At 38.8% G+C, this 24,149-nt stretch overlaps 4 protein-coding genes across 6 annotated transcripts; 3 read left to right on the top strand and 1 right to left on the bottom strand.

Annotated features, from left to right (window-relative positions):
* The first annotated feature begins 652 nt into the window (after positions 1 to 652).
* LOC137882251 (GTPase IMAP family member 7-like) lies at positions 653 to 5,189 on the top strand. Of its 2 annotated transcripts, none has more exons than XR_011103936.1 (2): positions 653 to 775; positions 1,382 to 1,715. XR_011103936.1 is itself a non-coding variant. In XM_068724440.1 (2 exons), the coding sequence occupies exons 1-2, from the start codon at positions 691 to 693 to the stop codon at positions 4,476 to 4,478; spliced, it is 894 nt and encodes a 297-aa protein (XP_068580541.1). In that variant the 5' UTR covers positions 676 to 690; the 3' UTR covers positions 4,479 to 5,189. The 2 variants fall into 2 exon arrangements, 1 of the variants encoding a protein (XP_068580541.1); XM_068724440.1 differs by lacking the exon at positions 1,382 to 1,715 and adding an exon at positions 3,670 to 5,189 and having other exon boundaries at positions 676 to 775.
* A 3,356-nt stretch (positions 5,190 to 8,545) lies between these two features.
* Positions 8,546 to 12,962, top strand: LOC137882249 (GTPase IMAP family member 9-like). The gene is made up of 2 exons (XM_068724437.1): positions 8,546 to 8,602; positions 10,513 to 12,962. The coding sequence occupies exons 1-2, from the start codon at positions 8,575 to 8,577 to the stop codon at positions 11,355 to 11,357; spliced, it is 873 nt and encodes a 290-aa protein (XP_068580538.1). The 5' UTR covers positions 8,546 to 8,574; the 3' UTR covers positions 11,358 to 12,962.
* Positions 12,963 to 14,120: 1,158 nt separating this feature from the next.
* Positions 14,121 to 16,429, bottom strand: mettl23 (methyltransferase 23, arginine). Of its 2 annotated transcripts, none has more exons than XM_068724436.1 (5): positions 16,233 to 16,429; positions 15,649 to 15,753; positions 15,152 to 15,389; positions 14,987 to 15,071; positions 14,121 to 14,553 (listed from the first exon to the last, which is right to left on the bottom strand). In XM_068724436.1, exons 1-5 carry the CDS (start codon positions 16,335 to 16,337, stop codon positions 14,409 to 14,411), a joined length of 678 nt encoding a protein of 225 aa, XP_068580537.1. In that variant the 5' UTR covers positions 16,338 to 16,429; the 3' UTR covers positions 14,121 to 14,408. The 2 variants fall into 2 exon arrangements, with proteins under 2 accessions (XP_068580537.1, XP_068580536.1); XM_068724435.1 differs by having other exon boundaries at positions 14,121 to 14,586; positions 16,233 to 16,421.
* A 371-nt stretch (positions 16,430 to 16,800) lies between these two features.
* Positions 16,801 to 23,744, top strand: jmjd6 (jumonji domain containing 6, arginine demethylase and lysine hydroxylase). The gene is made up of 6 exons (XM_068724439.1): positions 16,801 to 17,215; positions 18,056 to 18,444; positions 19,337 to 19,623; positions 20,133 to 20,268; positions 20,765 to 20,903; positions 21,890 to 23,744. Exons 1-6 carry the CDS (start codon positions 17,087 to 17,089, stop codon positions 22,016 to 22,018), a joined length of 1,209 nt encoding a protein of 402 aa, XP_068580540.1. The 5' UTR covers positions 16,801 to 17,086; the 3' UTR covers positions 22,019 to 23,744.
* Positions 23,745 to 24,149: the final 405 nt, after the last annotated feature.

Genomic DNA, 24,149 nt, shown 5'->3' with positions numbered 1-24,149 from the left:
ATGACTAACATTGGTCTTCATCGAGGTTCCATCGTTTACAAACTGAGATCGATCTGATAAATAGGACTTAAACCAGTTTAGTGCGGTTCCTTTAATGCCAATACAATGTTCTAGTCTCTGTAACAGGATGTAATGATCAATGGTGTCGAACGCAGCACTAAGGTCTCACAAGACAAAAACAGAGACAAGTCCTTTCTCTGATGCAATTAGAAAGTCATTAGTTATTTTCACCAGAGCTGTCTCTGTACTATGATGCTCTCTAAATCCTGACTGAAAATCCTCAAATAAACTATTGTTACGCAGAAACTCACACAACAACATCAATGGGGGTAAAGCAGTTAAAATATCATTTCTATCAGGTTTTAGCATTTTCTGTGTTTGAGGATGAACCAGTGCTGGTTGAGTGCAAGATGTGATTAATTTAGTGTCTAATAGTTGGAATGTTATCATTAAAGAATCTCATGAAGTTGCTTCTACTGAGGCTATAAGAATAAGTTGCTCAATAGAGGCGTGGCCGTCTGTCTTAAACCATCAAAAGTACTTTGTTTGGCCCCTGATTTGCTGCTTGATGCTACATTTTGGTTTGTGACCTGTGACTGGTTGGCTTTCTTTTGTCAAACTGGCTCGGTAACTGATGACATGTTTTTAAGGGGAGGGGACTACACAGACTTTATAATATATAAAGATGAAATGACAAACTATTCAACAACACAACAGCAGCAAGACATCACAGATCAACTGCTCCTACAAGAAAAAGACAAGGCAAAGATGTCCGGTAAGTTTATTTCATACACAACTCATACTCAGGGTAGTTTTTAGTGAACCAGCAAAGCAACAACTTATTCTCTTCTAATTTTAATATTTCATTAACATCAGTGATGTTTAAAAGAAGCTTCTCTTAATCATCAAATTCAAGCCTCTGCTTCTCTTTATTTTACTGTCTTCTGGAACAATGAACTTTTTGTAGTCTTTAAGAACTTGTTTGTTGTATTACACATGACTTTATTTCACATTTATACTTCTTGTATTGAACAGACTTCTATTTGCCATAATTGCATTGTGTTATTACAGTTTTTAAGCATGTATATAAATATCTTTGTTTGACTTGATGATTTAACAAATTTAACAATTGTGGCTCATAAATTCATGTCTCAAATAATTATGTATTTGTTAGTGATTAAGTATTTCATCATCTTTTATTAAACCTAACTAAGTATTTCATCATCTTTTTTAAACACAACTAAATATTTCACCATCTTTATTAAACATAACTAAGTATTTCACCATCTTTATTAAACATAACTGTCACAACTTCAGCCAGGCTTTAGTTTTTCATTTGTCTGTCTCCTGTTTTGCCACACTAACTCTCATGTCATTTCAGAATCTGCCACTCCCCCCCCGCTCTGCACTAATTGCTGATTTAATTTCACCTGGCCTGCCCCACCTCCATACTCACCTGCTCCTCATCAGCAATCAGCCCCTCAGTGTATATGTAACGGTCCATTTCCCTCAGTTCTCTGCCAGATTGTCTAGTGTGTTTCCCTTGCTATCCAGCAACCTGTCATTCCGATTCTGATCCTGATTATTCGTGTATTGACCTGCCTTTTTGGACTTTGGACCTTCCCTTTTGCCTGCTCCCACTGGATTTGTTTGCCATGCGGGTTACTACCTGGTTTGACATCTGCTGGTTATTAAACCCGGTTTCTACACCTGAACTGTTTTCTGTGTTGTGCTATTGGGTTCTTGTCTGTCGTTTTGTGATACCTGACAATAACTAAGTATTTCACCATCTTCATTAAACATAACTATGTATTTCATTATCATCATTAAACCTAATTAAGTATTTCATCATCTTTACTAAACCTAAGTATTTCACAATCTGAAATCCTATTTCAAATACATTTTGCATGCTTCAGCGCTCAGCGCGACACATAGATGTTGCCTATAATACAGCATTAAAGTAAAATGATTGGAACAAAGTAAAAAGATTAGACAGACACATAGCTCAAATAACTTGCATAATTTAATAAGCTTGTGGCATACAATATGAAGCGAAAGGCACAACTGAAACAAATAACAGCAACAAAACATGCTGCTAAATGAACAAAACTTTGTAAAAAGATTATGTCCTTGCAGATTGCATTGATACATCCATCAGCTCCAAAAATAAAAAAAAAATTTGACTCACCAATGCAGATCACTTAAATAGGAAGTTGGCGCGGCGGTTCTGTGCTTGAGCAAACCTCTCGATGACTTTGCTGTTAAAATCCACCGGTCCATGAATGAACGGATTTTCAATGGGAAGCATGGAGAGGGCGTTACGAGAGTTTTCGCGGTTTACGCAATATTCGAGTCGAGTTGCTAGGCAGATTTTGTGGGGCACATCTGAAAGTGCCCCATCTCCCAATGTAAACTTTGGCCTGTGTGGTTCACGCTCATTGGTGTTTCCATGGCAACACTCTTAAGCGTGCGCCGCTGCCCCACAGAGCAGAGAGGGACAGCGGAGAGCAGCATTTCTCAGAGCAAGCACACAGACAGAAACACACACCAATCAAATTACTCCAAAACAGGACTATAATGCTTGTGAGTCAAGTTTATTCACACACACATTCACGCTACTTTGCATATTAAATAAAATAAAATATATTTTGCCACAAAGCACAGATGTATTGAGCTTTCTGCACAACAGCGCCATCTAGATCTGGTGGGGCAGTGCCCCACGTGCCCCTAATGTAGAAACGCCACTGACCCTAACTAAGTATTTCACAATCTGTTATTAAACATAACTAAGAATTTCACCATCTTTGTTAAACATAACTAAGTATTTCATCTTTTATTAAACCGAACTAAGTATTTCACAATCTGTTATTAAACCTAACTAAGTATTTCACCATCTTTATTAAACCTAAATAAGTATTTCATCTTTTATTAAACATAACTAAGTATTTCACCATCTTTATTAAACATAACTAAGTATTTCACATCTTTTATTAAACATAACTAAGTATTTCATCTTTTATTAAACATAACTAAGTATTTCATCTTTTATTAAAAATAACTAAGTATTTCACCATCTTTATTAAACATAACTAAGCATTTCACATCTTTTATTAAACATAACTAAGTATTTCACCGTCTTTATTAAACATAACTAAGTATTTCACATATTTTATTAAACATAACTAAGTATTTCATCTTTATTAAACATAACTAAGTATTTCACATCTTTTATTAAACATAACTAAATGTTGTGTAATAATGATACTCGATACCCAGAGAGGTTGAAGGAGATACGCTTCTAAAATGTTAGTGGAGCTAACATTAGCAGAGTACGTTAGCACCGAATTAACTAATGTTAGCACGTCTATGCTACGCTAGCTACTGAAGGTAAATGTATTTTAGTGACTGTAACAGTGTTGTTCCTTCATTTAATTGTCTTCTGTCTGGATCCGGTGATGTGGTGGTTCACTTTTACACTTTAGCTTCTATCTTTATCCTTTTAACCTGTTTTCATCCTTCAGACTCATAGTGTAGACTCTTCGGTATGCTGCTCGGAATATGATGTTTACATAAGCCGGAATATTGTCATAATCAGAATAATAGTCAATAAAGACAATGCTGTAAGACTTTCAATATCAATAATTACTGTTTGTTTAAATTCTCCAACAGAGTCAAAGGAGCCCGAGCTGAAGATTGTGCTCATTGGCATAACTGGAGAGGGGAAGACTTCGGTCATGAACACCCTCATGGGGAGAGAACCACTTGTTCAATCTCCGTCTGCTTCCTCTGACACAAAAAAGTGCAAGACAGAAACACGAGAGTTTGATGGCCAAAAACTGGTTGTCATCGATACTCCAGGTTTGATGGACAAACACAAAACACAACAACAGGTGGAGAATGACCTGGCTAAAACCATCACATGTGCCGCTCCTGGTCCGCATATGTTCCTGCTTGTGATGAAGCCATTTGTTTTAACAAAAGCCATTTTGGATGCAGTGGAAATCATTCAGGAGATGTTTGGTGAAAACACCAAAGATTACACATTGGCCTTGTTCACCTGTGAAGATAAAAAAAAATTATCTCAGGATCACATCACAGAAGCAAAGGTCAACAACTTCAGTGTTGACTGGCATACTTTTGACAACACCAAGAAAATCCCAGACCAAGTGCCGGATCTTCTGAAGAAGATCAACAAGATCGTTGGAAAAAGAGAAGAAAAGAAGAAGATGTACACCAATGAAATGTTTGAGAAGGCTCAGGAACTCAAAGAGGAGACGAGGAAGAAAATGAAGGAAGAACAAGAAAAGCAAGGGAAAGAACAAGAAGTAAATGAGGAAGGGCTTGTTGACACACTGATGAAGGCGTTTGTGCGTGCGATTGTGGGCGAGGAAGGTTTAGAAGCTGCGCTCACTTTCGCCGGTTGGATGCAAGACAAAGTTAAAGTATACTGGGAAAAAAAAAAAGGAATACGTTTATAAATATATGTAACTTAGAGAAGCCACAGGGCTCTGTGGCTCAGATGCAGGGACCAGCTGTTCACTATGTACACATAGTGCAGTTCGACACACACACACACACACACACACCAACATACTGCAAGTCATATGGCCAAGCATTGAACACACACACCTATTGCAAAACGCACACACATAGACAGATTTCTCTATTTAAATTAGAACATGGAGAGTTTGCGCACAACACATGGAACAAGGAAATCAAGTGGTGAATGGGTGTTAATATGATTGGTTTTTTTTGTTTGATTATCAGAGACGGAAGCTCCTGTCTTCTAAAACACATTAAAACACTCTCTATAATTAGTGGGTTGAATTTGAAAAAGGTTGTATGTTGTGAAGTAATGATCGTTTATGATCCAGAATCATAAACGATTGTTTGACACACAAATTATTTTCTGTAATAATCCAGAATCCAAAGGAAGAATCTGATTGGTTGTTTGTGGAGGGAAATGTCAAATGTAATGAATGAATGCATGAAATTATGCAGCATCAATCAAATAATAACAGACAATATGTTCTTTAATATTCAGTGCTGATTACTTTTTTAAGACAAATATTGATTTGTGGAGTTTAAGATCATTGGTGTACATTTTACATTGTTTTAATTTTTTCTGTCAGAAGAAAATGCTTTTAAACAATAAAATCACCAGCAAATAAAAAACAATGCAAACTAAACTTCAGGATTTGTCTTTTTTCTCCTGGTATTTCACTTTTATCCTCATAAGTATTAGAAGCTCAAAATAGCTGACGTAGTAGAAAAAGATAGAAAGTCTGTATACTGATGTCACCTGACGCTACATCACTAAGTCACATGACATTATGTCCGTAGCTTTAAGGTAACAATCATACAGTTATGTGGATGCAGATCATAATGTGTCTCATTCTTTGCCTCTCTCTTTGTTTCCATAAGTGTAGAAATATAGAACATGCAGACGAGCAAGAGAGCAGTATGGTTCATTGCGTCTCTCAGACAAAATCTGATTCATGTTATAGCTTCTGGACGGCCAGTGTACCAGTGTTATCCTGCACAGCCTCAGTTAAAACACAAACTAGCAGTATTCTGTTCTTTTTTTTCCTCACTCTGTTTTCAAATGTGTGAATTAGTCTCACATTTCCTCACATTAACAGATGTGCAGCGTATCATTTCAAAACATTTCACGGCCATAAAAAATAAGCAGCTTTCTTTTAGTTCTTGAGAAATTAAGTTTTATAAAATGGTTTCTGTTGGAGCAGCATGTAACAGACCTATTAAACTTTAACACTCGATTTTATGAGATTACGTCCCACTCACCTTCCTTATCAATCAACCTGCAAATCATTTTCTAGATAATCGTTTTGTCTATAAAAAAGTAAAAGAAGCCGTCTTCAAATTAGTTGAGGAATTATTTGTTTTATCTTGCCTTCAGTCTAAAGCCAAAGATTCAAATTACTATCGGTAGTAATAATAGTACTTATTTTGTCATTTTTCTCAAAGAAAAGCATAAATCCTCACATTTAAGAAGTTTGAACCAGAGAATGTTTGCTTTATTGCTTTAAAAGTGATTAAACTATTAATTTATTATCAAAATAATGGATTGTTGAATTGACTTATTGTTGCAGCTCTACAAAAAATTATTCACAACAAACACATTTTGAATTCAACTACCTTCTAGTTTTTGGTGCCCCGACATTGAATTGTTTAGGCAAGGCAAGTTTATTTGTATAGCACATTTCAACAACAAGGTAATTCAAGGTGCTTCACATAAAACCATTAAAAGCATCAAAACACAAGGCAAAAGAAAAGACTTAAGAACAATTAAGAACATTCATTAAAACATTAAAAACAGTTATTAAAACACTAAAAAGCTAAAAAAAAAAAAAAAAATAGAATAAAAGTTGCAGTACAACCATTCAGTGCTTTATAAACCAACAGCAGGATTTTAAAGTCAGCAGTACAAAGACCTCAGAACTGGAGTGATGTGATCCACTTTCTTGGTCTTAGTGAGGACTCGAGCTGCAGCTTTCTGATTGACTTTTTACAGAGACCTGTAAACACACCATTACAGTAGTCCAGTCTACTGAAGATAAATGCATGGACAAGTTTTTCCAAATCCTGTTGAGACATAAATCCTCTAATCCTTGCTATATTCTTCAGGTGATAGTAGGCTGATTTTGTAATTGTCTTGATATGGCTGTTCAGATTGAGGTCTGAATCCATAACTACACCTAGATTTCTGGCTTGGTTTATGGTTTTTAACATCAGTGATTGAAGCTGAGCGCTGACTTTCAATCGTTCATCCTTGGTACCAAAAACAATTACTTCTTTTTTTATCTTTGTTTGATTGAAGAAAATTCTGGCACATCCAGTTGTTGATTTGTTCAATGCATTTAGCCAGCCCTTGTATGGGATTATAGTCCCCTGGTGATATAGTTATGTAGATTTGTGTGTCGTCTGCATAATTATTATAACACACTTTGTTGTTTTCCATAATCTGAGCTAGTGGAAGCATGTAGATGTTGAACAGAATTTTGATGCCTAAAATTAACGTGAAATAGTTTAACCTAATGATGTAGTTTTGTTGGCCAAACCTAATATTAAATTGTTTAACCGTTCACTGAGGGAAGCACTGTGCAGCTCTGTGAGCCTTCTGTGTGTTTGTATGCATTGGTGGAAGATTGAAAATGTGTTATTGTAGTTTTTGGTGTCTAAACCTAATATTACATTTTTTAACCTAACTACATAGTTTTTGGTGTCTAAACCTAACTTTAAATTGTTAAACCTAACAACATAGTTTTTGGTGTCTAAACCTAACTTTAAATTGTTTAACCTAACAACGTAGTTTTTGGTGTCTAAACCTAACTTTAAATTGTTTAACCTAACAACATAGTTTTTGGTGTCTAAACCTTACTTTAAATTGTTTAACCTAACAATGTAGTTTTTGGTGTCAAAACCTAACTTTAAATTGTTTAACCTAACAATGTAGTTTTTGTTGTCTAAACCTAACTTTAACCTAACAACATAGTTTTTGGTGTCTAAACCTAACTTTAAATTGTTTAACCTAACAACGTAGTTTTTGTTGTCTAAACCTAACTTTAACCTAACAACGTAGTTTTTGGTGTCTAAACCTAACTTTAAATTGTTTAACCTAACAATGTAGTTTTTGGTGTCTAAACCTAATATGAAATTGTTTAACCTAACAACGTAGGTTTTGGTGTCTAAACCTAACTTTAAATTGTTTAACCTAACAACATAGTTTGTGGTGTCTAAACCTAACTTTAAATTGTTTAACCTAACAACATAGTTTTTGGTGTCTAAACCTAACTTTAAATTGTTTAACCTAACAACGTAGTTTTTGGTGTCTAAACCTAATATGAAATTGTTTAACCTAACAACATAGTTTTTGGTGTCTAAATCTAATGTCCTGGGCCAACAAATGGACTGAGTAATCTTTCTGAGATTATTTTACAAATAATATTTTTTATGGTTCAGTTTCTGTACGGATTAGTGAGCTTTAGAGGTGCTGGTAGGTGGATTTTGCTACCTTTGGATAGAGCCACGTTGTTTCCCATGTTTCCAGTCTTTATGCTAAGCTAGGCTATCCAGCTGCAATTTCATATTTATAGTAAAGACAATAGAGTGGTATCAACCTGAACATCTAACTCTTTACAAGAGGGTAAATAAGCATGTCCAAAATGTTCTTTATTACCTTCACTGTGGTCCTGGACCACCTTTCTTCTGTAATCCTGTACTTTTACCTCTTAAACTTTACAACACTATGATGGATTGTCTAGTATTGTGGGGATTTCTTAATTTTATCTTTTTTATGAACATAACTCAAGGAATCTGTTTGTCATTGTTGAGTAGGTAGACTTGTGGAATTGTACTGTACTAAATGTACTTGAGCTCAGCCCCCAATTTGTTGCTTTCAGCCACAACTTGGCTTGTGACTGGCCAGCTCCCAACCAGAAATAGGAGATGTGTATTTCAGGGGAGGGAACCAGAAGCAGGCTATAATATAAAAGGATGAGATGGAAATTAAAATAGTCAGAAGAAGACATCCACTGAGACAAGACTTCAAAGATGAACTGCTTTTCCTTGAGAAACCCTGGTAAGTATCCTATATTTCTTCTACAGTATATAGCTCATTCTCTCTCTCTTTTGGGTCAATGTGAACTAATATTGACAGAAACTATTTTTTGGTGTATATACAGATGTTAGGTTGTGTATCTATCTGCACTGGAAAGTTTTATTATCCTCATACAACTGAATTTAAGTAGCATTTTAGAGACAATATCTAAGTTCCTAGATCAGCTTCATTCATGATGTTTTATGATACATTTCTCACAGAGACCAGTTCTTTAACACTGCATATATATTAATTTAACTCTGGAGGTTCATATTTATTTATTTATATTATATTATCAAGTTTTATGTCACACATCAAGAGTGAGGTTTGGATTTCATATGTTTAGGGAACTTTTTTTGGTTACATACTCAGACTTGATTTGTTTGTTTTTACTTTGCTTATGTAATTTGTCACAAACAGGATTTTTGGATTCAATATTGCTGGTAAATGCAAATAATTAAAGTAATGAAAGTTTCATTAAGGTTGTTACAAATAGCAGCCAAAGCAGATGTTTACTGTTTGTTTCTGAATGCAATGATTTCATTTAATTTTGAAATTTTAGTAAGAGAGGCATCTCAGTTGATATCCTGAAGAAGTTCAGTTATTATTGCAAAGATTTCATCACTGAACGTGAAGATGGGGACATTTTTACTCAATCTTCATTAAGTATAATTTTAATAGCTGGAGGCAAGCAGTCGACCAGAGACCAGATACAGTAGGCTCTGCCAGCTGAGGCATGTTAGAAATGATCAGGTGATATCTGCTTTACTTTAGTTCAGTAAAAATAAAATGCATTTATTGTTTGTTTTTTATTCTATTTATCAGCAAAGGAATTATTTTTTTTGATATTTATCTAGTTCAAAATGTGTCCATTAAATTGACAGTAGTTATCTCTTTAAGATCAATATTAAATGTTTCAGAACAAATTCATAGACTCCTCTCAGTAGATGAAATATATCCTGCAAGGACATTTGTATGATGAAGTCAAAGTTTCCACCGATTCAATTCAAGAGATGAAATTCAGAAGGCCTCATGGATTTATAGAATATAAATGACCATCATCATATAAGAAATGGACATAGTCACCTTGATGTCAGCCAATGTTTTGAAGCCTTGAGGCCGGCATTTTATCCGTCGCCATCTTGTTTTTTTATAACCAGAAGTGGCACAAGAGGGTGGAGGGTGGAGCTAAGTATATTGAGGCCACTTTTAGTCACAGGTGGGTGCCGTCTCAGGTCGCTAGCTGTCTGCTAGGTGTCACAGAGGCTAATTCAAGTCACTGAACTCGGCCATGTTTGTGGTGTTGATACCTTTTTAGAGAGTTTTTCATGCACAAATGAATAATAAGGTTTGCTGTGTGGTTAAGTGTATGATGGGAAAACCTCCATATTGCCTAGCTTCTTACTAGCTTGTTTGCCTTAGCTAGCTCGGTAGTCTCGAGTTGTTGGACATGTCTCAACAACCGAGCTTCGTTCGTCCATCCACACTCCACCTTTTTGCCCATTTTTAGAGTTATGCTGTGTCGTCACAGACAATATGGCGACCGCCGCAGACTTCCACTTTGAGCTTTACTTTGGCTCTTCTGAAACCTAGAGGTGATGTCACAGAGACCATGTCCATGTTTTAAACAGTCTATGGATATAACACATCAATCACCTATAGGTGGATTCTGTTACCTTTGGACAGGCTAGCAGTTTCCCCCTGTTTCCAGTCTTTATGCTAAGCTAGGCTAACAAGCTCTTGGCTGTAGCTTCATATTGACTGACATGTGAGTGGTGTCAATATGAACATCTGACCCTTCGCCCAAAGGTGTCGAACTGTTTCTTTTTAGGTTAACAACTTGATCGATTTGTGTGTTTGACATAACTAACGCCTGTGAATTATTCTAACAGAACAAAAGCCTGACCTGAGGATCATACTGCTTGGGAAGGTCGGAGTTGGGAAGAGTGCTTCAGGAAACACCATCCTGGGCACTAAAGATAGATTCCCCTTAGCGGATGGTCTATGCTCTGTCACAAATGAGTGCGAGGAGGAAACGGTGAATATTAAAAACCAAAATGTGGTTGTTGTTGATACTCCGGGCCTGAATCATGTTGATGGAACAGACGAAGAGGTGGTGGCAAAGATCAAGAAATCCATCTCACTTACCAAACCTGGTATGCACATGTTCCTGTTTGTGCTGAGGGTGGAAGATAATTTCAAACAAGAGGAAATTAACATTCTGAAAACCATTCGCAGCACTTTTGGCAAAAACACAATGGATTACACTATGATCTTGTTTACTTATGGAGGTGAGGGGTGGAAAGAACAAATCGAAGGCTATATTCAGTCAGATAAAGATCTCCTCAACCTCATCAAAGCGTGCAAGAAGAATTACCATCTTTTTGACAACAACAACGACCAGGAATACAATCAAGTCCCTGAGCTGCTGAAGAAGATTACCAAAATGGTTCAGAAAGCAGGAGGAGGCTACACTCCTGAGATGCTCAAAGAAGCTGAAATAGAATTAAGAAAACAACAGGAACGAGATGCAGGAAAAAAATGCAAGATAAATCTCAAAACTACTACTCTTTTTGGAGTTGTGGTCGGATGTTTGATCGGGTATTTTGCTGTTGGTGGTGAGATAACGTCTCAGATAGGAGCTGCAATAGGAGGTGGAGTGGGTGCCATACTGGGAGCAGGAGTGGGAATTTTATTCTATTCTTGCCCCAAGATAAACTGTAGAGGCGTGGTGTAAGCTGATCAGACCAATTCTTACAAATGAAACATATAAAAGGGAAATCATGGTGGTGGAATTTGTACATTTTTGTTATTTCTGTTTTGTTTTTGATTTTTTTATATTAAATTCGGTACATGTTAAACCAAAGGGCCATTCACATAGTGGCTGAGTAAGCTAAGTTTGCTGCTGATTGGTTGTGGCTCGACCTACACATTTTAGTTTCTGAAATATTACAGATGGCCAGATGAATGTAGAGGTTGAACAGTGTTTGGGCTCAATGGTCTCACAGACACTATTCTCAATACAGAACAGTTATAGTACAACAGCCTTTGTAAGTTGTAACTAATGGCTTTATTAATGGCTCATAGATAATGTATTGTATCCGTTTTGTGCCACAAATGTAAGTGCTTTGTTAAATGTAACTGGTTTGCTGCAGCTGGTTTATGTGGAAAGAGATGCTCTTTACTCAAGTATTTAATGTTAAAGGACTCGGATCCCAATTGGGAGCAAAAAACAAACAAAACTAAGGGCCTCAGAACCTCAGGGGCCTCTCAGGCTCCAGGTTGTCTGTGTGTTTCACTCTGTGGTAATTTGATTGATTCTAAATTGCTAATGACCATGTCTAATAAAGGGGTCCTGTGTCAAAATCTGGTTTAAAAAAAAGCACCATTGCGACAGTGTCCCCTATCTAAATTGTCTGGTCACTAAAAGCTTCCTGCACCCAAACTTTTAGCAGGCTCCTCATATTTAGTTAACATTACCTAACATCTTAGTTAACACTAGCTAGCATCTTAGTTAACACTAGCTAGCATTTTAGTTAACACTAGCTAACATTTTAGTTAATGCTAGCTAACATTTTAGTTAACACTAGCTAACATTTTAGTTAACACTAGCTAACATTTTAGTTAACACTAGCTAACATTTTAGTTAATGCTAGCTAAAATTTTAGTTAACACTAACTTACATCTTAGTTTAGATAACGTTAAATAAAGATTATAGTTAACGCGAGCTAGGAAATGTTAGCTAACATTTTAGCATTAGCTAGAATTGTACTTGACAACAGCTTACATTTTAGTAAATGTAACATTTTAGCATTATTTAGATTTGTTTAGTTGACTTTTGCTGTCCCAGAATGTTAACCCAGAAGCTAAAGTTGAAACAGAGAGCTTCAACTGCATCAATCGACGATATAATATCTTCAGTTTGTCATTATTGGAGCAGTCACCCCCTATAAACGTACTAATGGTTATATTTGACCCTCTCTTGGACAGTTATGGCTCCAATATTGCAGTTGAACTTATATATTTTCTCTTCTTTAATCCAATAATCACACACAATGACCACGACACAGTCTGACCAGTTGAACAGAAATACAGGTTGACCACTGAGAAAGTTAAAGGTTGTCATATTCAAGTACAGCCACCAAGCATCTGTTACTCCATCTAAACGAGCTGCAAACAGGTATTTGATATGCTTGTAAAACAAGAAAAATTTGTTATAAATGTGTATAAATTGATAATGACAAATCATGCTTAACTTGTATTAATTTTCTAAACAGTGGTTGTGTAATCAATACAGCTTTTCATTATGTCATCTTTTACCAATAATAAAGACCTGTAACCCTCCAAACTGTGTCCTCATCAGATTAATGTCTACATTACTGACTGAAACCAGCTACTTTAAACCAACCTGCTGTTATTCAGAACAGCGAGGCAGAATAACGGCTATGAGAAAAGTGCTCACGAAACAAAAACACAAACCTTCATCAGACTTTCAGGAGTGAGAAGGCCCCGATAAGCCTTCAAACTCAGCCTTTAATGTCGAACTGAAACATGTACGACTAACGCAGCCCTATGTGTTGTTTTTAATCCGAACGCCCGCTCACTTTTCTGCTGGACTTCTACATTTTGTTGTTAATGGTTAACTTCTGGAGATAACAGGACCAAACTCTGACCTGGTTCACCATAATCCTCTGATATTGATTTATGACTTTTAGCGGTGAATTATGATAATTACTAGTTCACGACGGCAATTTATCTTCTTCTTTGTGCTAACGTCAGCTCTCCTCATGTGAACATTGAACTTTAACAAAGGTCCATAAACCAGACGGGACTGTGCTGCTACATTTACTCAAGTCCTTAAAATTTCTCTCCAGTTTAAAGTGACTTCCTCCTCGTTGCTTCGCTGTGATGTTCCAGCTCGTCTTCACGTTCATCTGCTGAAGATGAAACGTTTCTCTGAGCTCAACTTCAGTCTCACAAAAAAAACGTCTTTATAAACATTTTAATTCAAAATGTTGGGAGTATTTCCATTTTTCTGCTACTTTATACTCAAAGTTCTTTTTTTTTTACTTCACTACATTTATTTGACATTCACTGTTTCTGTTACTTCAGATTCAGATTTCACATATAAATAACGATCATTGTTATCAAGTACACAAAGTGGAATTATCACCTCTCAGTAAATTATATTAAAACGTTCCTCATGAGGAGAACTTTTGATACTTCAAAGTTTGCTTAGTTGGTAATACTTCTGTGCTGATACTTGGTTTTAAATGTAACCTTTTACTTGTAAGAGACTACTTTTATTTGGTGGTATTGAAGCTGTTTAATATCCTCTGACAGGAGACTTTTTATACCGTTTGTACAGATGAACAGATGTTTCATGTGATGCTGCCCTCTGGTGGTCACAGGTATGAACAAAATAATATTAAACATTTCATAACTCGCTGACTTTAAACAACAAGGAGCATCACATAAATCAAGAACTTTGAGGTTTAAATGATTTTTCACATAAGTCACTATTTTATTATAGAAGAGGAATAAAACCTTTTTCTCTTTATTGCAATAAAGTAAATGTATCAAGAAGGAATCACAAATAACGATTTGAAACAAAAATACAAATTCCTGAAATTCCAAATCTGTCAAAGAGAGACGATGGTTTAAAATATGGTCCTCTGTCCTCTCCTCTGTCTTCTCCTCTGTCCTCTCCTCTGTCCTGTCCTTCATCCATTCCTTTGACCTCCTCCTCTTCTTCTTCGTCCATGTTTTCAAACATGGACGCTGAGGATCACGTCTCACATGACGTGTCCGCCGTCCTCCCGGTGATGATCATCATGACGACGCTGTGGTTTCCCGGTAGAGTCGATCCCGCCAGCTCAGCTTCATCTGCATCGAATGAGTCCAGACCAACGTCGACACACTTCAGGCCCCACCTGTGGAGCAGAGCTTCAATCGACCAATCAGCACTGAGACAATAGGAAGAAGAGGAGGTAGAGGAGGAAGGAGGAGGAAGAGGTGGAAGAAGAGGAAAAGGCGGAAGAGGAGGAGTATTGAGTGGAAGAGGAAGAAGAAGAAAGGGAGAAAGAAGAAGAAGAAAAGGAAGAAGAGGGGGTAGAGGAGGAAGGAGGAGCAGGGAGTGGAAGAGTAAGAAGAAGAAAAGGAGGAAGAGGAAGAAAAGGAGGAAGAGGAAGAAGAAGAAAAGAAGGAAGAAGAAGATAAGGAGGAAGAAGAAGAAGAAGAAGAAGGTTAAAACAAACCACACATTTAAATCACTTTGAATCCACTGTCAGGTGCAAAGCCTCAAGTGAAGTACAAGTACCTCTAGATGTGTACTTTAAAGGTATTATTAGAAGTGTGATGGTGTACCTCCTCTCCTGGTATGTGGTCCAGAACTGAGCTCTGGGGTTTCTCCTCAGAAGGAAAGCAACAGTCAGGAGGACGTCTTCAAAATCTAAAGAAACAGGACCACAGGTCACTGAGGTTAACCATGATGATGACTGTACGACTAGAGGACGTTAGAGAGAAACCGACCCTGTGGCTCGTAGAACACATCCGATCCCAAGACGAGGTCCAGCTCGGGCAGCAGGAGCAGCTCAGGTGAGACCTCCCCCCAGATGAGGGAGGACACGGCCACCTCACGGAGACCGTTGGCCTCACAGCTGCGTCTGCAGTTCTCCAGACACAGAGGAGTCTCAGCGCCGTCAGACAGGAACACCTTCGCCCCGCACCTGGAGGCCACCACACCTGGTAGACTCACACCTGCACCGAGCTGAGAGAGAGAGAGAGAGAGAGAGAGAGAGAGAGAGAGAGAGAGAGAGAGAGACCGACAGAAAGAGAGAGAAAGAGAGAGAGAGAGTGAAAGAGAGAGAGAGAGACAGAAAGAGAGAGAGAGAGATTTAAAGATGGCCGCTCAGATAATAAACAATGACTATTTCATAGTATCATATATATATATATATATATATATATATATATATATATATATATATATATATATATATATATAAATGATAATAATAGTTCATCACCTCCAGCACTGTCTTGTCTCTCAGCTCCTCTCTGTGTTTCCATAGATACTGAGCCAGCACCACAGCACAGGGCCACACATACATCCCATAATGTGGATCCAGAACCTGAGAGCATCACAGTGAACACGAGTCACAACTCCTCAGTCACAGGACACTGGCAATGACATGGCCAGTGGCAATGACATGCATCTTGCAGTAACCATATATATATATATATATATATATATATATATATATACATATATATGTATATACATATACATATATATATATATATATATATATATATGTATATGTAAAATGTATTTATATGAATGCATATTAAGGTACTAGATGTATGCCGATTCAAAGAGAGGACTCTAATACATCGCATACAGACTCTGCTCGTTCTTCTATAGGATGCAAACTATTTATATTATTCACATATTAAACTTAAATCCAGATTTTTCAGACGTTAGCGCCTTGATGCTAAGACAGATCAACACAGCACTACTTTTACTACCGATTGATATATCAGGTTGAAGTCAGTCTCACAACAGCTGTATCTGAGGTATAATCATATATATGTTATATAGTATAAATACCTCGGGTATGGAGACAGACAGAGAATCCTGCGTGTTTGTCTTCTTGTCTTTAAACGTGAACACTTTGTATGCTATGCTAGGTGCTTCTGCTCCACTGTGGTCCATTATATATATGATATATTACTAGCCGCCATGGTAATACCGACTTCCGTGTTTAGACTGTAACAAAAGGAAGAAGAAGAAGACGCGTTAACAGCCAATCAAAATCACGTAAAATGCCTGGCGGGAAGGCTCTTCTTCTTCTTCTTCTTCTTCTTTTTTTGAGGTTTATTGGCGGTTGGCAAGCAATTAATTGGTGCATTACCGCCACCAACTGGTCTGGAGTGTGGATCAGGATGTCTAGTACTGACAGTTCAGTGTAAAACAAATAAGAAATAAAATGAAATAAAAAAGAAACAAAAAAACTGGCTCATATGTTCTTAATACTATTAGTTAGTCTAAGATATAGGCGGGAAGGCTCAATCTATATCCCATCCAATAAACGTTCTGCTCTCGCGGGTGCTTTATAGCCAATGAGCTTTGTGTTCCGGCAGAAAGGGGCGGGCGCTACAGATGTCCATCAGTTGCCTAAGCATTGTTGTTGCACGCTAGCTAGCTGGTTACCTTCTGTTGCTCGGAATTTATCAATGTGTGTGTGTCGACCGGGAAGGTTGTTTCTTTTAAAGTGTCATCACATCAGTTGGTAAAGGTCCAACAGGGACGTGTGTTTGACACATTGACCGACGTGTGGGTCTAATAAACAAAGGAGAGACTGTCAGAACAGTGCAGTTAGCCGGCTTGTTGAATGTGTTTCTACGGTTAGCTTCGATAGCTAGCTAGCTTATAGCTTTATAATTAACACACAGAGCAGGGATATGAACCATAAAAGTAAGAAGAGGATTAAAGAGGCGAAACGGAGCGCCAGGCCCGAACTGAAGGACTCGCTAGACTGGATAAAACACGACTATCACGAGTCTTTCGACGTGTCGCACCGCAGCGTGAAGGTAAAACTTGTCAATGCTAGCATTGCAGAGCTAAAGCTAACATGAGCTAGCCTGCCGCAGCTAACAGCAGGAGTGCAGTTTGTCACGTAGACACCGACACGTCACGTGACAATATCAGTTTAATTAAACTGATAATGTCACCGGATTGTTTGTAACATCCCTGTCTCTCTCTGTCTGTCTGTCTCTCTCTCTTTCTGTCTGTCTGTCTCGCTCTTTTTGTCTCTCTTTCTCTGTCTGTCTCTGTCTGTTTCTCTGTCTCTCTCTCTTTCTGTGTCTCTGTCTGTCTGTCTGTCTGTCTCTTTCTGTCTGTCTGTCTCTCTTTTTGTCTCTGTCTCTCTCGCTCTGTCTCTCTCTGTCTGTTTCTCTGTCTCTCTCTGTCTGTCTCTCTCGCTCTCTGTCTGTCTCTCTTTCTCTGTCTCTCTCTCTTTCTGTGTCTCTGTCTGTGTCTCTCTGTCTGTCTCTCTCGGTCTCTGTCTCTCTCGCTCTCTCTCTTTCTGTCTCTCTCTCGCTCTCTGTCTGTCTGTGTCTGTCTCTTTGTCTGTTTCTGTCTCTTAAACTGGTTTAAGTTTAAAATGGGACAGTAGTAAAAAGTACTCTGTTGAAGGCTCTAGATGAACAGCCTGATATAAAATGCATGTTTTTAATATACTGTAAAGCAGTGAGATCAAACATTGTGGTTTTAATGCGTGTCAATGGGACCATCTGTCAGTAGTTTGACATATCTTCTGCTTTCAGCAGGACAGAACTCAACGCCTTTGTTTAAAAGCTGAATATGTATGAATACGTTGTTATCCAGATGGACAGAAGAGTGTCTGATTCTGGACCCGTTTGTGTTTTCAGGACAACGTAGAGCGCGTGGACGCCCTCCACCTCAGTCCCGATGAGTTCATCCGGCGGTTCGAGCGACCCTACAGACCCGTGGTTCTGCAGAGCTGCCAGGAGAGCTGGCCCGCCCGCGAGAAGTGGACCCTGGAGCGCCTCAAACGCAAGTACCGCAACCAGAAGTTCAAGTGCGGCGAGGACAACGACGGCTACTCGGTGAAGATGAAGATGAAGTACTACATGGAGTACCTGGAGACCACCAGGGACGACAGCCCGCTCTACATCTTCGACAGCAGCTACGGGGAACACGCCAAACGCAGGAAGTTGCTGGAGGACTACCAGATACCGGTCTTCTTCAGGGACGACTTGTTCCAGTTTGCAGGAGAGAAGCGCAGACCTCCCTACAGGTGGGTTTATCTGTTTAATAAACGTTACTGCTGAGAGCTCGTGTTAAACATCATTCATCTCAATTCATCTCTCATATCTATTTTACAGATTACATGTGAACACATCATGATAACGTTATAATTTAGTACTTCTTTACTTTAGTAATTCAGTACTCATTTTCACTGAGCAAACCCTGAAGGCATCATAATGTAACTGAAGTGAAGTGAAAGTGATGGGTAACGTTAAAACTTTATTCACACTCTGATGGTTAATGTTAAAACTTTATTCACACTCTGATGGTTAACGTTAAAACTTTATTCACACTCTGATGGTTAACGTTAAAACTTTATTCACACTCTGATGGTTAATGTTAAAACTTTATTCACACTCTGATGGTTAACGTTAAAACTTTATTCACACTCTGATGGTTAACGTTAAAACTTTATTCACACTCTGATGGTTAACGTTAAAACTTTATTCACACTCTGATGGTTAACGCTAAAACTTTATTTACACTGTGATGGTTAACGATAACTTTATTTACACTCTGATGGTTAACGTTAAAACTTTATGTACACTCTGATGGTTAACGTTAAAACTTTATTTACACTCTGATGGTTAACGTTAAAACTTTATTTACACTCTGATGGTTAACGTTAAAACTTTATTTACACTCTGATGGTTAACGTTATAACTTTATGTACACTCTGATGGTTAACGTTAAAACTTTATTTACACTCTGATGGTTAACGTTAAAACTTTATTTACACTCTGATGGTTAACGTTATAACTTTATGTACACTCTGATGGTTAACGTTAAAACTTTATTTACACTCTGATGGTTAACGTTAAAACTTTAGAATGTTTCATACTGGTGCAGCTCAACTGGTTGGTCCTCTGGTCTCCACACAGGTGGTTTGTAATGGGCCCGGCTCGCTCCGGCACCGGCATCCACATCGACCCGCTGGGCACCAGCGCCTGGAACGCCCTGGTTCAGGGACACAAGAGGTGGTGTCTGTTCCCCACCAACACGCCGCGCGAGCTCATCAAAGTGTCCAGAGAGGACGGGGGCAACCAGCAGGACGAGGCTATCACCTGGTTCAACGTGGTTTACCCCAGAACGCAGCAACCCAACTGGCCTCCAGAGTTCACGCCGCTGGAGATCCTCCAGAGACCCGGGGAGACTGTCTTTGTGCCTGGTCAGTGATCTTATCCATCTCCTGTCAGATGAGGTAAAGAAGGGAGAGGGTGTGTCAACAGAGAGGACCCAGTGTAACCCAGATTCAGGGTCAGAATTTAGACTTCACCTGTCTGACTGTGAGGTATCTCTTTAATGCACATGACAGACCAGCTGTTGTGTTGTTTACTATTATATCTTTGTTTACAATATAGTTTGACTCACACGGTTTAAAACACATACAAACAGTATACAAATATGAGTTGTAATATTTGCTAGCAGGCAAAGCTATAAAACATGTTTAATATGTGATATTCAGACATTAAGTAACTTCTCACCACATTTGTATTGTTTTAAATACAATTTCAGTCAGTTTTCTTTTTATCCCAGATGTAAATAAACCAAATATTTTCATCTGGATCTCCTCTCATTAGACATTTAATATTTTGGAGCTTTTAGATGAGAAATGAAGCAGAGCAGCATTGCGTGTTTCCTTCCTGTCGTTAACGGTCACTAGCTGTGTGTCTGCAGGCGGCTGGTGGCACGTCGTCCTCAACATGGACACCACGATCGCCGTCACTCAGAACTTCGCCAGCACGACCAACTTCCCCATCGTGTGGCACAAAACGGTCCGAGGGCGACCCAAGCTCTCCAGGAAGTGGTACCGGTAAGAAACCAGGGATTAGACTGGATTTGTTTTCTGTGAAATAGTTTTGAACTTTTAAGTGACGATGAAAACATTAATTTGTAATCAAGGTAATTTGCTCTCTCTCCTCTTCTCTTTTCTCTCCTCCTCTCTCCTCTCCTCTCTGTGTTCACTTCCTGAAGTTCAGTCAAAGTTTCTCTGATTTCTGGTCACATGACAGTTGGTCTCAGATGAATCAATCATGACTTCATAGTTTCACCGAGGAGTTCACAATATCACAAGTTCAAGATTTGTTTTGGTTGATTTTTCTGACGTAGGCACATGATGTGTTCAAGGACTGTTGGAAAGATGTTAGATCTGAAGATAATGACGGCTTTTACAGCTTCTGTCCGATAAACGGTGAAGTTTTGGGGATTTGTGTGAAGGAAACATGTTGCATTATTCTGTATTTACTGCTGTTTGTGATTGAGTGATTTAAATAAACGCTGACTGGTCATTTTCTTGCTGCTGGTTTCAGGGTCCTGAAGCAGGAGAGACCCGACTTGGCGGTGCTGGCAGACAAAGTGGATCTTCAGGAGTCGACGGGCATCGCGTCGGACAGCTCCAGTGACTCTTCATCATCGTCATCCTCCAGCTCGTCTGACTCCGACTCTGATGTATGCAACACACACACACACACACACACACACACACACACACACACACACACACACACACACACACACACACACACACATAATGACACCAAATCAACAGGGTCTCGGTTAAAGTCAGTCGGAAAAATAAAAGTGAATAAAGTGAGTATTTTTTTAATGATTTTTAAAGCTTATATTACAACGGTGTTGACGTCTCAATCTCAGTTATCACAGTGTAAATAAGGTTTTAACGTTAACCATCACAGTGTAAATAAAGTTTTAATGTTAACCGTCAGAGTGTAAATAAAGTTTTAACGTTAACCATCACAGTGTAAATAAAGTTTTAACGTTAACATCAGAGTGTAAATAAAGTTTAATCGTTAACCATCACAGTGTAAATAAAGTTTTAACGTTAACATCAGAGTGTAAAAATAAAGTTTAATCGTTAACCATCACAGTGTAAATAAAGTTTTAATGTTAACCGTCACAGTGTAAATAAAGTTTTAACGTTAACCGTCACAGTGTAAATAAAGTTTTAACGTTAACATCAGAGTGTAAATAAAGTTTAATCGTTAACCATCACAGTGTAAATAAAGTTTTAACGTTAACATCAGAGTGTAAATAAAGTTTAATCGTTAACCGTCACAGTGTAAATAAAGTTTTAACGTTAACCATCACAGTGTAAATAAAGTTAACGTTAACATCAGAGTGTAAATAAAGTTCTCCTGACGATGGTTCTCCTCCAGTACTCAGTAGAACATGTGGTTCTAGTCTCTGATCTCTGATCTCTGATCATGTTTCATTGTAAACAACCAACAGGAGGAGAGCTAGTAACGTTAGCAGCACTTATATATTTAAACCCTCCCTGTCAGGGTGACATGTGTCGGTGCTGAAGCTGCCAACAGGTGCCGACACGTGACGGACTCGTAACATAACACACGTGTTATTGATGATGTAACACCGCACATGTCCCGTCTGAACACCCTGTCTCTGTCCCGTCCCCCCAGGCTGCGTCGGGCTCTGAGGACGCCGTGTCCCACCGCAGGAAGAAGAGGCGGACCTGCGGGGCGACGGCCAACGGAGACATCAGCGGTCGAGACGACTGCGTCAGCAAAGAGAGGAGCTCGTCTCGGTGACCTCCGGCCCCTTCAGCAGGCTCCGCCCCCTCCATCCAGCCGGTGACTCCTCCCACTCACTGGCACACTGCTGCTTCCTGTCTAGTTTAGTGAGGGGGGGGGGGGGGGGGGCGGGGGGGCACAGGAGACCCTGTCACCACTGTGCTTTTCATCTGTTTGTGTCTGTAGTGAGATTATAACCAGTAACCAGACTGGTGAGGGGACTGGTGGTGGGCTTTAAAAGTCTGGTGTTGATGGATGAAGTGATGGGAATATTTAATGTAGCCCAGAGGACTTCCTGTAGTTCAGCCTGTTTCACTGGGACCAGGAACCAGCAGTGGCTACTGGGACCCGGAACCAGCAGCGGCTACTGGGACCCGGAACCAGCAGCGGCTACTGGGACCCGGAACCAGCAGCGGCTACTGGGACCCGGAACCAGACTCACTTTTCTCTCCACGCTTCGATGTAGAATAAACTCGGGCCTCTTGTCTCACAGGCGTAAACTGGCCCATAGCGGCCTGATCACATCATAAATCCATCCGCGTGGGCCTTGTAAGATACTCAGCATAGTGACGACTCACTTAAACCACCACAGAAGAAGAGACGTGCTCACAACAACAACAACAACAACAACAATAATAATAATACATACATTTGTGTTAGTTGAGCCTAAATGAGACTTGTAACTGAAGAGGTTCACGGTTCGTCTTAACGCCTCGTTAGCATTGATTAGCTCGTTAGCGTGAGACTAGAGTCTTTAACGAGCTTCTGAGAACGAAGACTTTAAACGTTTGGACATGATGTCGATGATTTAACAGCCTTAAAGGAAACAGAAGCTGCACAGCGTTCTCATCTTCTGCCCGTTTTTTGTGCCAAAAATGCTGCAGCAGAGGGCGCTACATTCCCCAGAATGCACTGCTGCTTCTTTTGCGTGTGTCAAGAGTTCATTAGCGTTGGTTAATCAGGATGTTTGCTAACAGCTGATCGTTCAGTTGGTGTCAGAGAAGAAGAAGAAGAGGAGGTTTCTTCTTCATGCTGCTTGGAGGACCAGACTCGAATCATTTACTGTTAAATATCAACTCATGAATGTTTCCTCTGCTGACTGGAGCTGAAACACTCAAAGTGAATCGTTTTACATGTTCATTAAGAGAATAAAGCTCACCTGAACTTCAGCTGCTGAGATTAAGAGATCATTAAAACTACTTATTGATTAAGAAGCAGGCTGATAAATGTTGTTTGTAGAAATATATAAACTGAGAGAAGAAAACTACTCCGACATCCACGTCTACCTAATCAACAGTGTTCAATACCTTTAAATTAAGACGTGTTAGAAAGATGAGAAGACTTGTGGACACAATCAACAGAATAGTCTGCAGATTAATCAACACTTAAGTAATATTAATAATAGTCACAGCCTTACTGACGCTCATTGAGTTGATTATTTTAATCCGTTTTCTGAGGTGAACTCACTTCTTTGCATCACTAAAGGGACGTGAACGTTGCCGAGCGTTGCCGAGTTGTTGAGTTATTGCTGTTGAGCTCCAGTCACGGCCGTGATGTCGACGTGAGCCGTGGCTTCGGATAAGAAGTGCCTCTAAAGACGTTACCGTCGGTGTGACCGACGCGTCTCTTTTATTTTGAAAGGCACCGTGTTGGTCTCTGAGGTCGGTCACATGGTGCCTTCAGGGCGTTTAAATGTTGAATGTGATGAGTTTCATTTTGTTGGTCAATAAAATCTTTTCTATGACTCTCTTTGTCTCATCACTGTTTCTTTTGTCTCTTTTGTTTCACCGTTGAGCGTCAGTGAGGACTTTTCTTCTTCTTGTCGTTTGTGTTGATGCTTCACTCAAAGTACGTCATTAAAGTACTACGAACAGAAAAATACACTCTTCTACAAGAAGAAAATGAGTACTTTTACTTTGATTCTTGAAGTACATTTAGCTGATAATACTTCTTCACTTTAAATAAGTAACATTTTGATTTACTTTTAATGGAGTATTTTTAGGTTATATTACAGAGTACTGTAGTACTGTATCTCTATAATACACACAGTAGAGCAGTACAACGTGTACCTCTGAGATGTAGTACAGTAAAAAGTACAACATGTACCTCTGAGATGTAGTACAGTAAAAAGTACAACATGTACCTCTGA

The sequence above is a fragment of the Cebidichthys violaceus genome, unplaced genomic scaffold (assembly GCF_023349555.1).
Source record: "Cebidichthys violaceus isolate CVI_PGR_0920_01 unplaced genomic scaffold, fCebVio1.0.p SCAF_305, whole genome shotgun sequence".
NCBI lineage: Eukaryota > Metazoa > Chordata > Actinopteri > Perciformes > Stichaeidae > Cebidichthys > Cebidichthys violaceus.
The sequence above is the reverse complement of the archived record's forward strand: the minus strand, read 5'-3'. Positions and strand labels throughout refer to the sequence as shown.

What these genes read in the sequence shown, in the direction of transcription:
- LOC137882251 (XM_068724440.1), top strand. Translation starts at nt 691, where the DNA reads ATGACAAACTATTCAACAACACAACAGCAGCAAGACATCACAGATCAA. An exon ending in AGACAAGGCAAAGATGTCCG is followed by an intron (nt 776 to 3,669) that starts GTAAGTTTATTT and finishes ATTCTCCAACAG; the next exon opens with AGTCAAAGGAGCCCGAGCTG.
- LOC137882249 (XM_068724437.1), top strand. Translation starts at nt 8,575, where the DNA reads ATGAACTGCTTTTCCTTGAGAAACCCTG. An exon ending in CTTTTCCTTGAGAAACCCTG is followed by an intron (nt 8,603 to 10,512) that starts GTAAGTATCCTA and finishes TTATTCTAACAG; the next exon opens with AACAAAAGCCTGACCTGAGG.
- mettl23 (XM_068724435.1), bottom strand. Translation starts at nt 16,337, where the DNA reads ATGGACCACAGTGGAGCAGAAGCACCTAGCATAGCATACAAAGTGTTC. An exon ending in TGTCTGTCTCCATACCCGAG is followed by an intron (nt 15,754 to 16,232) that starts GTATTTATACTA and finishes TGATGCTCTCAG; the next exon opens with GTTCTGGATCCACATTATGG. An exon ending in ACCACATACCAGGAGAGGAG is followed by an intron (nt 14,587 to 14,986) that starts GTACACCATCAC and finishes CTATTGTCTCAG; the next exon opens with TGCTGATTGGTCGATTGAAG.
- jmjd6 (XM_068724439.1), top strand. Translation starts at nt 17,087, where the DNA reads ATGAACCATAAAAGTAAGAAGAGGATTAAAGAGGCGAAACGGAGCGCC. An exon ending in TGTCGCACCGCAGCGTGAAG is followed by an intron (nt 17,216 to 18,055) that starts GTAAAACTTGTC and finishes TTGTGTTTTCAG; the next exon opens with GACAACGTAGAGCGCGTGGA. An exon ending in AAGCGCAGACCTCCCTACAG is followed by an intron (nt 18,445 to 19,336) that starts GTGGGTTTATCT and finishes GTCTCCACACAG; the next exon opens with GTGGTTTGTAATGGGCCCGG.